This window comes from Trypanosoma cruzi, genomic scaffold (assembly GCF_000209065.1).
Source record: "Trypanosoma cruzi strain CL Brener 1047053516617 genomic scaffold, whole genome shotgun sequence".
Taxonomy (NCBI): Eukaryota; Euglenozoa; class Kinetoplastea; order Trypanosomatida; family Trypanosomatidae; genus Trypanosoma; species Trypanosoma cruzi.
The window spans coordinates 2,444-15,080 of record NW_001849498.1 but is presented as its reverse complement, the minus strand read 5'-3'; the positions used below and the strand labels follow the sequence as shown (position 1 = coordinate 15,080).

Sequence of the window (12,637 nt, the reverse complement as noted above, 5' to 3'; positions counted from 1 at the left end):
AATTGTTTGGGAATTGCGGCTGTCAAATCGTGGCACTCAATGGGCAATCGACCCACACATATGCATGGAGACTTAACAAGGGATTTTCTCTGACAATGGAAATTGCGGTTATGTTTGAAGCCTGAGAGCGTGCGATCAAGTGCTGCGTCGCGCAACGGCTCCCAGGTGCGATCACTGAATTTGGAGATTATTTCTGGATTTTGTCTCCCCAAGCCGAAACGTTCCAACAAAGGCGAGATTGTGGACCCTTTCATCACGTGTTTTATTGAGGGCCCAGACGGTAATAGTGACCGAAAGACATCGGGGACAATTCGCAACAATGGGTTCCACCCGGTATGGCGGGGCAAGGGCTTGGGCAGTGAGTTCTCGTGGGATGTGAAGGACTGGGATCTTTCAACACTTGTTGTGCAAGTTTATGACGAGGACAAAAAAACTCGCGACGACTTTCTAGCAGAGTGCATTTTACCGTTGCGTGTGTTAAAAGCTGGTATTCGACAAATTCCATTGCATGATATCAACGGGAATTCCATCTTTGGTTCATTTCTCACATGCTCCCTTACTTTTTCTTGACTTCATTTACCTGGAGCGTGAATATATATATATATATATTTGGGGAGGATATAAGGGACGGGGATTTTGGCTTGCCTTTCTTTCTTTCTTTCCCTTCTTTTACTTGTGTTTTTTTCTGTTTTTCCTTTTGTTCTTCTTTTTTATAGATTCCCGAATGGGACGGGCTGGCTTTAGGAGTACATGATACGTAATAAAAGAATTTAATGAATCATCATATATCTTTGCATTTTATTGGGATTACGGTTTCTTGCGAAGCGTGGGTTTTCAAAGCTTGTCCGACCCAATCTAACTTTTTGAACTCCACGCGGGAGGCGCGAGAAGGGAGTTTTTAGCATGTTTAAGTTTCATCAGTACGTAATCATCAATAATGAGGCTTTATCGTGGACTTGTTGTGTTTGCTGGTTGCCATAAATGTGTGGTCATTAAGGCAATACAGAGAACCATATCATGATGTTTTATTATTAGTGGTTTTTATTTTTATTTTTGCTTACAACTTAAATTCAAGGTACGGAATGTTTATTACCGGTATTTTATGCATTTCTACTTGTCTTGCTATTGTTTGTAGTTCTTTGTGATTGCGTTATTTATTTATTTTTGTTTGCTGTTTGATGAGTGCTTTTTATCTTCGCGAATTTCTCTTCTTTTTTTTTTTTTTTGCTTTTTTACCTGCACCAATATTAGAGTTGATTGAGCCATCCAGTTAATTCATTTTCCCGTCGACTTTTTTTAACATAACAAGAGGAGAGTAATCAAAAAAAAAACCGGAAGAAAAAATGGCCTCCACATACGCTCTGATCGTCTCTGCCTTCCTGGCTGTGGCAAATGCGGTGGCTGCTGAGGATAATCAGACATCAACCAAGGAAAATAAAAAGGAGTTCCCTCTTGTCTGGGTATGCCTGGGGGTTACCATTGTGGGCATTGGCATGGCGTTGTACATTGCTTACCGCCGTCCCGATGAACTCCACCTCCCTGGCTCCACAGTAATGGTGAGCACAGAGATGGAGGAGGCGAGCGGAAATAACGAGCCCACCATGAGGACCAAACTGAACGACGACCTTGAGAAAGTCTAGGATGAGACACGTGAAATATGGAGGAGAAAAACAATAAAATAATACGGAAATTCAAATAAAAAATTATTTAATCTTCTTCAATAGCAGCAGTTGTCTCAAAAAAGAAAAAATATTTTATTTATTTAATTTTATTTTTGACTACTTTTCTGTTTTTTTTTTTTTTTTTTCTTTCCCAACCCCCCCTTCTGCCCCTTTTTTTTTTGCGGGGCAGAAACAAAACGAGAATGGCAAACAAAATTTGCCATACATTCCCCCACTACTAAATGCCCATTGGATAAAATAAATGGGCGCCAATGTTGTAATTAATTTGTAGGAAATGATCGTCGGAGCAGTACTTTATATATATATATATATGTTTGTGTGTGTTTTTCCCAGAACTGCGTCCGATTTTCAGCTGAGTACAGCCTTAGGGGCTTTGTTAACTTTTTCTTCCAGACCCAAGCAAATGCACTCCTAAAAAATATTTACTCTGGATTAACTCAAAGCCCCCTCTTTTTAAAGACCCCAACTAAAAAAAAGACACCGATACGGAGTGGGTGTCATTGGTGTTATATATGTGTTTATTTATTTGGGGGAATATTGAATGAAATGATATTGGCGACTGGAGAGCAATTGGCATACTATATTTTTATCGTGCATCTGTCTATTCTTTTGAAAATGCGTTACTTCCTCTTATTTTAATTTCATTTCACATCTGGATGGGAGCGGGAATAGGAGTGAAGTATCAACTGTTATTTTCCTGTTCGTACACGGTTCCTATTAATCAACAGATCGTGTGTTCTCAGAAGAATGAATGTTTAGTCCTGTTCATGGTGAAAAGGCTAGGTTCTCTTTTCCTTTATCCAAGTATTTAGATCTTCTAAAGATGGATGTTCAAGTAACAAGAAGACACGACATTTCTTGATTGAATACATCGGAAGTTACCTTCGGCAGACGTCTTTTTTTTTATTGTTAACTTGTGAAAAGAACGTCCGCGAGAAGGCTGGCAGCCCTAATTAACAGATACTGATTAGAAGAATATATTTATGTAAGATTCTATTTTGTGATTTTCTGGAAGAGCGCCATTGAAAAAAATCAAAGAACCGATAACGGCAAGAAGATTTTTTTTTTTCGGCCACACTGGACTCCTGGAATTTCTTTTAATGAAACAGTACAGATTTTTTTTTACACGGCGACGGAGTGCAACGACATTGGTGCCCGCATGTTGGACTTGGTACGCCAGCATGGCGATGCCCAGGTGCAGCTTACCTTCATTGATGAACACGGGCCGTTGGATGCGGTGGTAGCCGCCGCCGCAACAATGACAGGCTTACGCTTGGTTTCAGGAGACATCGCCATGCAATTGGAGGGCTCGACCGTTGCGGGGCACTTGGCGAATCGCCGTGCGTTTCAAGTACCAAATTTCGATGTTCAAGTGCTCCTGCCCATCGTGTGGGGGCGGCCCGGGAGTTGGGGGGCAAGCAAGGGCTCGTCATTGAGGAGAGGCAGATATTAAGCTCGGACTACACCCGTGCCGTTGCGGACGTACAGAATTGGACTGCTCAGATTTACTTTCAGACGGAAGAGGCGCTAAACTACCGCTCGGCACGTGAAACTGATATTTCGGTGGTTGGCGGCCTTTTTGCGGAAGGCGGAGACGACGCTATTTCAACGAGAGGCGCCCACCTCTCGGAGAGGGCCTCCAGATGGCCCCACGCACGCACGGCGATGGCGGAAACACACAGCCAAATCAACCGCATCGTTTGATGGCCTGGGGTGTGTCAGCATCCGCGTTTCCCCAACCCAATCTCACGGGAGAGAGACGGCTGGTCAGCACTCAGATGTCTTGGGGCGATGTTGGGAGATCCTATATTTTTCTTTTGCCGTTGCCTCCCCACCGTCCCCTTGGAAGAGGATTCCGGCTCAGAAGGTCAGGTGCTGCATTTTCTTGCGTTGGAGGTCGCCACCTGGGCTCCGCATGTATGGAATGAGGGCATCTCCGAAGTCTTCGTTAATCTCCGGAGCGCATACAGTTATGACCATTGGCACCAGGCGGATGCTCAGGTTCAGCCAGCCTTTGACGGTTTGTTTTTGTGGCCGCGTGCAACACTGTGAACGGCGAGGAGGGAATGAACTACGTCATTCCGTCCGGGTACAATGTCACCTTCCTGACCTGCAGCGATCCATGCACTCTTGCGACATCATGCTTATCCGCGTACACGACGACGGCGTCGAGTGATGGCTGCGCCTGCACGTGTGCGGAGGGCGGCTATGGCGAAGCGTGCCTGCCCGTCGCTGTCCCCGAGCCGCCGAGCACCGACGGCGCCGACTTGTGCGTGCGAGACGTGCGTGTGGAGGTGGAGGTGAGCGCCGGTTTCGGGACGTCGTGGTGGACGTGGCTTCGATGTCGGGGAGCGTGCGCAACGTGACGCTGGCGAACTGCACGTTTGTGGGCGGAGCGAGTCTGTACGTTTTGGGGTGGCTGTCCGACCCGCCTGCTGGCCAGCGTGCCGATGTGTTGATCAGCGGGCTTGAGTCGCGCTCCGGCGGCGGCGTGGTGGTGGCGAACCGATTCCCGCCGGGCTCGCGCGTCACTGTGGTGGACTCGGTGCTGATCGCAGAGAGGCGCGTTGCGTACCGCGGCGCCTACGGCCTTGGTGACGCCTCCGCGTGCCTCGTGGTGCACAAAGTGAATCTGATTGGGAGTGTGCTGACCATCGCGCGCACGCAGGTGGCGGGTGCGGCGGCTGTTGGCGTGTTGGTGGTGACCGGCGGCCTGGGCTCCATTCTGGAGATGCAGGCACTCGGCGTGTTTGCGAGGATGTCATGCGCCTCGGCGCAGGAGCGTGCGAGCACCGTTGCGCTGCCGTACTTCCTGTCGGTGTTCGCTGCCCTTGACCCGCTGTGGATGGTGGTGGGCAACGCGCTGCTTGCCGCCGTGTTTGGGTGCGTGCACTGCGGTGTGACGGCGGCCTTCCAGCGGTGGCGCGGTGTGGACGCGGCGAGTGCGTGGGCGGCGATGCGTCTCCCGAGTCTGACGTACGTTGTGGCGCACGCGATGCACCTCGGCATCTTCTTCGGCTCCGTGCTCGCACTGGCGATGCCCGGCGCCCGCGTGCAGCACTACGTGATCGGTGTCGTTGGCGTGCTGTACGGTGTGGTGTTCCCTGCTGGCGTGTGCTACTTTATTGCTCGCCACGTGGGCGCGAGCTTCACGAGGTACTGGCAGTTTTCGAGGAAGCCGCTGCACGAGCGCCTGCTGTACCCCGTCGGGTATTGGCCCCGCGGCGCAGCAGCGGATGTACGGCAGCATGCTGACGAACATGAGGGGCAGCCACGTGTACTGGTGCGTGTTCCAGCTATCGGTGCTGTGCGTGGTGGGCCTGATTGCTGCTGTGCACCCGCCCGTGGGAGGCTGCCACGTCCAGTACTTCTGCATGGCGGCTGTGCTGCTTGCGGGCGCGGGCGTGGTTGCCTTCACGAACATGATGCGCTCGGCCTTCCTGACAGTGATGCACACTGCGGGCTTTGTGCTCCTTGCGGTGCTGTGCCTGGTCAGCGCGGCCAACCACCTTGCGCCGAGCGACGGCGGTGCGAGGGCGTACGCGGCGATCGTGCTGCTGCTGACGACTGTGGTGCTTGCGACCACTGTATACAGCGTCGTTGTGTGGTACGCGGAGGACCGCCACTGGCAGGAGCTGCGTGAGCCGCGGCGTGGAGGGCTGGAGGCGCTGCTGCGCGATGACGAGGAGATCGACGAAGAGACAGAGAAGCCGCACGACATGACGTCATCGTCGTACGCCTCAGGCGCCACCGCTGCGTTGTCGTACCGACCACTCGCACCGCCGTTGCAGTCCGTGACCGGTGACACCCGCTCAGACGCTCTGAGCTTGTTCGATGGTGCATCCATTGCGAGCTGAATAATTGATCACGTCCTCCTGGACAGGTGAAGATGCTCTGCTTGAAGAAAAATGTGGCGCAGGTTGTTTTTTTTTTAGGTGGAAGGGCTCCGACCCCAACAGTACCGGTACGCGGCGAGAAGGCACAACGCACCTTGCAGATGCGGCATGACGTAGACGCTTCTGGCGGGTATCTTCTCCCTTTTGATTATTCATAGATTGATTGGGTGATTGCTTCATTGCTTTTATTTTATTTTATCGATTATCGAAGACAACGGATTATCGAACTATCACGCTAGCCCGGGGCGGATGCGGAAGGGGTGTGTGTGTGTGTTTTGCGCCCGCGGCCGCGGCACCAAGTATGTGGGCTAGTGGTCTCTATTTCATATCTATACTTAGTAATGAGGACGTGCTCGACGGCGGTGGCTGGTGTGCGGGCCATAGGATGCATTCAGGAAAGCGTTAGGGAAAACAATCGATGAAGCCCTTCTGTGACGCGTCACCTCCTGGAGGTTGTGAGTGTGCGTTGCTGGCTGACATGAGGGAGGGCGTGGGGGCCACGGTTGTGCGGCTGCGCAGCCACCCATCAGACTCCGCACCGACCGCGTCATTGATTGTTGGTTTGTTCCTGTTTTTTGTGCGGGTGCCTGCAGTGACTCTCCCTCCTGTTGTACGATGATTGTGTGGGAGGGCATGCCTGCCGCTCCTTATGCTTCTGGCGTTGTGTCGAAAGAACAACGAGAGAAGGAACGACGAATTATGCGGAATGACTTATTACTTTATATGTAGGTATGTATGTATCGATGTATTTCTGTGGATTATTTTATTTTTCTTCCTTCTCTTCTTTTCTTTTACGTTGCTCCAAATGTGTCTCAGTGTTTGCTTTACTACGGCCACACACGGGTAGCTTGAGTCGCGAATAGTTTTTTATTTTTGACGCCATTTCCTGTTAGACGCTAACGCGTGCACGTTCGGCAAGTATCCACCCTCCGCAGCATGCTGCCTGATATTTTGGATTCATCCCCGATGTAACGCAACCACCGCCGTGGCAGTCATGGGAATTAAGATGGGACGCGGGGCAGCGAAAGATATTGTGCGGCACATGTGTCTGTCGCATTTGTTCTGTTGAGGAGGTCTTCAATTTAGAAGAAGAGGGATCAACATTGCACGATTCCGTGGCTTGGAGGAGTTATTGCCCTACCCCTCTTTTTTTAAAAATATTTTTGTTATGACGCCTGGTTCCCACCCGTGTCCGCCCCGATTTCTTTTCTGAGTGGAGCTGCGCCATGGCCGTCCTTTTTTGTTGTTTGCGGGAGGAAAAACACATTGCGAGCGACGAAACCACAAGTCATGCATGCGGCGTCCAGGGAGGTACGTATTTGGGGTGGAGTGCACATATGTGGATGTCGTGTGAGACGAAACGGGGGTTGACTGCCCAACCGTCACTCCTTTTCTGGAGAGTGTGCTCCTCTTTTTTTTTCTGTTGCCCTTTTGTGTCAAGGCACGGCGGGATTGGGCAGCACCGTCCCACGAAGGGCCTTGCACACATACACACTCTCATGCCACCATCGCCCCCGGAGTGGGGTGCAAATCCAATTTTTACTTTTTTTTGCATTGGCGCAAGTATTTATTTATTAACTGACGACACACTGTCCGGCGTGTCACTTTGATTGGATTGTGTGGGAATGCTCGCCAACGCCATCGAACAAAACAGGCTGACGACTTCACGTATTTAAATGCCATCTTGCGCGCACGTATTTTTTTGCATGTTCAGTTGATGTGCACTCAAGCAGCGAGGGATTTGGAACTATGCGTGCGTGGAATTTGTCATGCCATGTGGACTGCGGGCAACACCGCGGGGCTGTCACTTTACTCCGCAGAGTTGTTGTGTCTCTTCGCAGGGCTGGCAGGGAAATTGCATGCAGCCTTCTACCGCTGGTGTGTCCCCAAATGTTGTCACTCCATGCGAATAATGTGCTTCAGCGAGTGAGGGTGTTGGTTGGGTTTGTGTGCACTCTGATTGTGTTTGCTACTTTGTGCGGGCACGCAACACTTGAGTGGTGGGAAAATGGAGCGGGGCGATGCATGGCTGCGTCTCGTCCATCGTTCACTGCACGGTGGTGCGGTGCGCATTGTGGTGTTGACTCTGCGATGTGACTGCGGTCCCCTGCGCGGCAATGGCGGTGGAGGGTGGAGGAGAGTGTTGGCCCGCGGCGGGACGGTGGTATCGTGCCTCCTTTTTATTTTTCTTCTGTGAAGGTGTGCCCTTATTTTTAGTGTTAGTGATAGGGCACACGGACAGACAACGTGAGTAAAATTAAAAGGGCGATAATGTGGCGGTGTTGTGGTTGGTTGCACGCCTCGTGTTGCTGCGGAGACGGTGGGCTTCGGCTGCTTCACCGACAGGCGTTGCAGTGCGGCTTCGTGGCGCACTGACCGCCCCGCCGTGCGAGTGCCGCGCCCAACGCCATTGGGACTGCGGGACGAAACAGCCGCGAGTGTCCTTTGGAGCCAGCGGCAACTGTGTTGGCTCCGACGCTACAGCTCGACATTTGGTGGTGAGTAAAGAGTGACCGCCGTGGACTCTTGACAGTCTGGTGGAAGATCTAATGCTAGACGGAGATACTCTCAGCACCAGCTTGAAGCCTAATATTTTTTTTGAATTGTTTTGGCTCCAGGGCGACCGTTGATGAAAGACTACAATGCGACGGGGGAGATGTTTATTCGGAGACTCGATGCTTACGTATAAAAGGCCGGCAGCTTCTTGAAGGAATTCTTAATTTGACAGACTACCGGGTGCACAAACTTCTTCACGAGGGTGTGTTCTTTCTTCGTCAATGGAGGGACTATGAGAGGGGGCATACGATCAATTTCCGGGCAATGCAAAAACTTGATTCAGCTCTGGAAATGCCAGACGGATACTCGGAGCAGCGAAAGAAAAATCCACCCTTGTAACTAAGACTGAAGATGTACTGTTTACACGAAAAGTTCGTGTCATGGACCGAAAGCTGAATGAGCTTCTTAATAGGAGATTTGATGGCAGGGGCTTTGTGGACGCCAATCGGAAATTCTTGCAGGAGGGGTTTTTAAGGACCCCGAGAAGTATATTTGCGATGCGGGAGTATTGGGCGAAATGCAGGCATCCGATCGTTATGTGATGATGGAGAGGACTGCAAGGGATGAAATGGACATGGAAGAGGATGTACACAAGCTTTGCGAGCATTGCATGGACAATCTACTGAGGTGGTTGGTGGCTGCTGCGGTAACGGCAAGTGTTCATGAAATCAATAAAATGTTTTTGGATGCAGCTGCCGAGGAGGCGAGGAGCCCAACGACGACGAGTGCACCGATATACCTGGAGGGATTGTACGAGTCTGTGTACAATGCGAGTTGGCACCATGTGGTGGAAATTCCCGACGGCGAGGGGACGGGAATGGAGGTGCATGAGGGGAAACCGGAACAGTCATGGACGTACAAGAAAGCTGGCAACACCTTCGAAAAGGATGACGCTGTGCAGCAATCCGATGAAGCACCTCCCCTGTTGATGGTGCTCACCTCGGACAAGGGATGGCCGTACACGCTGAATGTGCTGCATGGGGCTGGTAATGACTTTTGTGTTAACTCTGAGGTGGAGCGAGCGTGGCAGATCGTCCTTGACGATCTAACCAAGTGGTTCAGCAATTTTGATTTGACTCTCAATTCTTCACCTTTGCCGCGTGTGTTGATTGGGACGCCCGGGATCGGGAAGTCGATGGCTGCCGGCTCGTACCTCCTCTACCAGCTGCTGCACTACGACGTCGAGAAACTCCAAGTGGTTGCCCACTGTTTTGGTGGACGTGATGCTTACGTGTTTGACAAGACCACCAAAATCGTGACAAGATACAGTGATGAGGACATGTGCATCATGGCTTTGAGAAATTTAAGGGAGCGTGGGATGAAAGGGTATATTATCTACGATGTGGCAAAGAAAGGAACGCCACCACTGAGACATTTTGCGCCCTCTACCGGATGGGGCATGATTGTGGTGTCATCGCCAAAGGTAACCAACTATGATGAGTGGGCGAAGCAAACAAAAGCCAGGCGAATCATCATGAACTGTCCCGACGAGATGGATGTGAAGGCGATGTGTACGTGGATGAAGCATAATGAGACTCCAGATGAGCAAGCGGGATACTGGAAAGAGGTCAAAGAACGCATGGAGAAAGTGGGGCCGATTCCACGTCACATCTTTGATGCGGATGAATATATTGATCGCTTGGGTGCCGTTAATGGTGCCTTGTTATCGATCAAAGATAATGATGCTGAAAAGTACTTTCCCCTGGGAGGAGAGAAAAAATGGTATTCCGAGGATCCGTCTCACAAACTTGTGAAGATCGTCCGGGCGAGAACAGAAGAAGGTGCTGAGATATTTCTGAACGCACCGATATGTGATGATATCGGGTTTCGAACTGCGGACCGTTTGGCAAAGGTAATGGGTGCAAAGGATTTTTTGTTGCTAATATTGGCATCGCGTGGTGCTCTTGCTTCCACATATGTGGAACAATTAGGTTTGCGCGCCTTCATGTATGGGGAGTTTGTCATTGCACTATTAAAGGAACTCAAGGAGCTGAGGCCACCAGAACGTGAAGCACAGGAATCAGTGCTGAATGTAAACCATCAAGGGTACCCCACTCGCACCTTTGGATTACCGTTGATGGAAAAAGTTGAGAAGAAGATTAATATTGAGTACCGGGTGCTGTACATACCGTGGGCCACAAACTTTCCGCTGGTGGACGGCTTTTTCTTTGTTGATTCGCCGCGGAAGACGCTGGTCGGGCTGCAGATGACTACGGCGGGTGCGCACCACACCATACCCAGCACTGTGAGGCTGTTCAAAAATAATATGGTGACATATTTTAATGGTTGGGAGGAATTTTCTGAAGGATTGGCGTGGGATATTATTTATGTGCAGCACGAAAACAGCACAATGATAACGAACTGGCAGAGATGCGGTCCCGTCAATACCAAAAATTTGAGCGACGCTGAAAAAAAAATTGTGGCGTTCTGGGACGGAAAGGTACACGAATACCAGTTTGTGTTGACAACTGATTTTGTAAATAAAATCCGAGCAAAGTGAATACAGAAATCTTCTAGAAATGAAAAAGGCAAGAAAATTGAAAAAAAAAAGTAGGAACAAAGTGCATTTTGTTTTGGTAAATATATTAGGAAGTATTTTAACGATTTTTATATGTGTGTGTGCCTACGAGGTCTAGACAGTGAATGCCTTTCTTTTCAGAGAACCGTTGTGATCGGCAGTGCCACACTCACCACACCCTTTTTTCATTTTATTTTATTTTTTCCACCAGAGGCGCATCGTCACTAGAGGCTGTTGCGCACTACAGGGGCCGCATAATTTTTTTTATTTTCATGGGATTTTGTGAAAAGAATGCTTGCGAGGACGGCTAGCTGCCCAAATAAATTCATATCTCGCACAAACGAAGATATCTCTCCACAACTTTTTTCTCTTCTATCGCACTGTCTTTTGGGAGACTGCGATTGAGGGAGTCAGGGAGCCGACAGCTGCCAGACGAAATTATTTTTTTATTTTTTATCTTCACAACCACCCACTTTGTGATCCTCACCTTGCGGCGTTTTTTTGTGGCTGGAGGAGCCCAAAGGCCTGCCGCTTCGCGGGGGATAAGTGTTTCTAATTCTAACCATCTGCAGGAGTCAAGGGCGGTGATTAGCAGAATGTGTATACATCGACATATTGGGGCAAACATTACGGAGATCCCACTACTTCTCCACTTACCGCTTTTTTTCCTTTTTTCTTTTTGGGTAATTACAGGATCCGGCCAGCGGCCCATAAGATTTCCCTCCTCTGTGAAGTTGTGCAGTTGTTTTTAGTGTTAGGGATAGGGCAAATAAACAGACAAGGTGAATCGTAAAAAAAAAAAGGACAATAATGTGGCGGTGTTGTGGCCGATTGCACGTTGCGTTGCTGCGGGGGCGGTGGGCCTTGACTGCTTCACCGACAGGCGTTGCAGTGCGGCTGCATGGCGCGCCGACCGTCCCGCTCTGCGAGTGCCACGCCCAACGCCATTGGGACAGCGGGACGAAACAGCCGCGACTGTCCTTTGGAGCCAGCAGCACCTGCTGGCCGCAGTTAGGCGGTGCGAGTGGGATGCTTCACCGCACGGGTGTTGTGATGGCGCCTCGAAGCGGCATCCCCGGTGATGGTTCCGACGCTGCAGCTCGCAGAGGAGTTGAGGAAACGCGGCGACCAAATTGGACCATGAGCAGCAGCGTAAAGGACATTCTGCTGGAGGGAAGCACACTCAGGACCGACATGAAGCTGAACGATTTCCTTCGGAATTATGTTGGCGGCAGGGCGGCCGTTGGTGAAGACCACAACGTGACGATGCAGGTGTTTGTTCAGGAGCCGGATGCTTACTTACAAGACCAGCGGCTTCTTAGAATTATTTTTAACTTAACAGAGTACCAGGTGTACAAGCTTCATCACGAGGGTGTGGTTTCTCTCGAGCAATGGAGGGACTATGAAGGAAAGGATACAGTCACTCCCATTGCAAGGGGAAAAATAAACGCTGCCCTTTCTCGGGCGCAGACATCAACGCCCGTGGTTTTTTCAAAGGTGCTGAAGGGGTTCTACAATTCTGTGTACAATGCGAGTTGGAGTCATGTGGTGAAGGTTGTTGGCAGCGAGGGGATGGGAATGGAGGTGAAGGAGGGGAAACCGGAACAGTCATGGACGTACAAGGAAGTTGGCTACACTCTCGAAAAGAATGACGATGTGTTGCAATCCGGTGCACCGCGTCCCAGGCTGATGGTGCTCACCTCCGACAAGGGATGGCCGTACACGTGGAAAAATGATGGACAGAATATTCGTGACTGCTATGTGGACTGTGAGGTGGAGCGAGTGTGGCAGATCGTCAAGGGCAATCTCACCGAATCGTTCAGCGCCTACGAAGGGTCCGACTATATCCCCAAGCGGCATGTGTTGATTGGGACGCCCGGGATCGGGAAGTCGATGAATGCCGGCTCGTACCTCCTCTACCAGCTGCTGCACTAGGATGCGGAGAAGCTCCCAATGGTTGCGTACGTTGTTGCGGATCGAAAATT

At 50.5% G+C, this 12,637-nt stretch overlaps 2 protein-coding genes and 3 pseudogenes across 2 annotated transcripts, besides 11 other annotated features; all 5 read left to right on the top strand.

The window, feature by feature from the left end:
* On the top strand, nucleotides 1-570 carry Tc00.1047053508039.90 (annotated as a pseudogene).
* Nucleotides 1-3,369: a sequence feature (heterozygous, non-Esmeraldo-like haplotype).
* Nucleotides 591-611: a sequence feature (AT_rich).
* Nucleotides 646-712: a sequence feature (GA-rich).
* Tc00.1047053508039.70 (hypothetical protein, conserved) lies at nucleotides 1,344-1,640 on the top strand (the record flags this gene model as incomplete). Its single annotated transcript, XM_802173.1, has 1 exon — nucleotides 1,344-1,640. One exon carries the CDS (start codon nucleotides 1,344-1,346, stop codon nucleotides 1,638-1,640), a length of 297 nt encoding a protein of 98 aa, XP_807266.1.
* Nucleotides 1,745-1,776: a sequence feature (AT_rich).
* Nucleotides 1,783-1,811: a microsatellite.
* Nucleotides 2,591-3,724: a mobile genetic element.
* Nucleotides 2,594-2,751: a mobile genetic element.
* Nucleotides 3,370-10,036: a sequence feature (areas not merged during assembly with more than two copies in the genome that could not be assigned to a particular haplotype).
* Nucleotides 4,321-5,559, top strand: Tc00.1047053508039.50 (annotated as a pseudogene).
* Tc00.1047053508039.30 (retrotransposon hot spot (RHS) protein, putative) lies at nucleotides 8,652-10,634 on the top strand (the record flags this gene model as incomplete). Its single annotated transcript, XM_802172.1, has 1 exon — nucleotides 8,652-10,634. One exon carries the CDS (start codon nucleotides 8,652-8,654, stop codon nucleotides 10,632-10,634), a length of 1,983 nt encoding a protein of 660 aa, XP_807265.1.
* Nucleotides 10,037-12,637: a sequence feature (heterozygous, non-Esmeraldo-like haplotype).
* Nucleotides 10,928-11,370: a mobile genetic element.
* Nucleotides 11,088-11,109: a sequence feature (AT_rich).
* On the top strand, nucleotides 11,463-12,637 carry Tc00.1047053508039.10 (annotated as a pseudogene; the record flags this gene model as incomplete).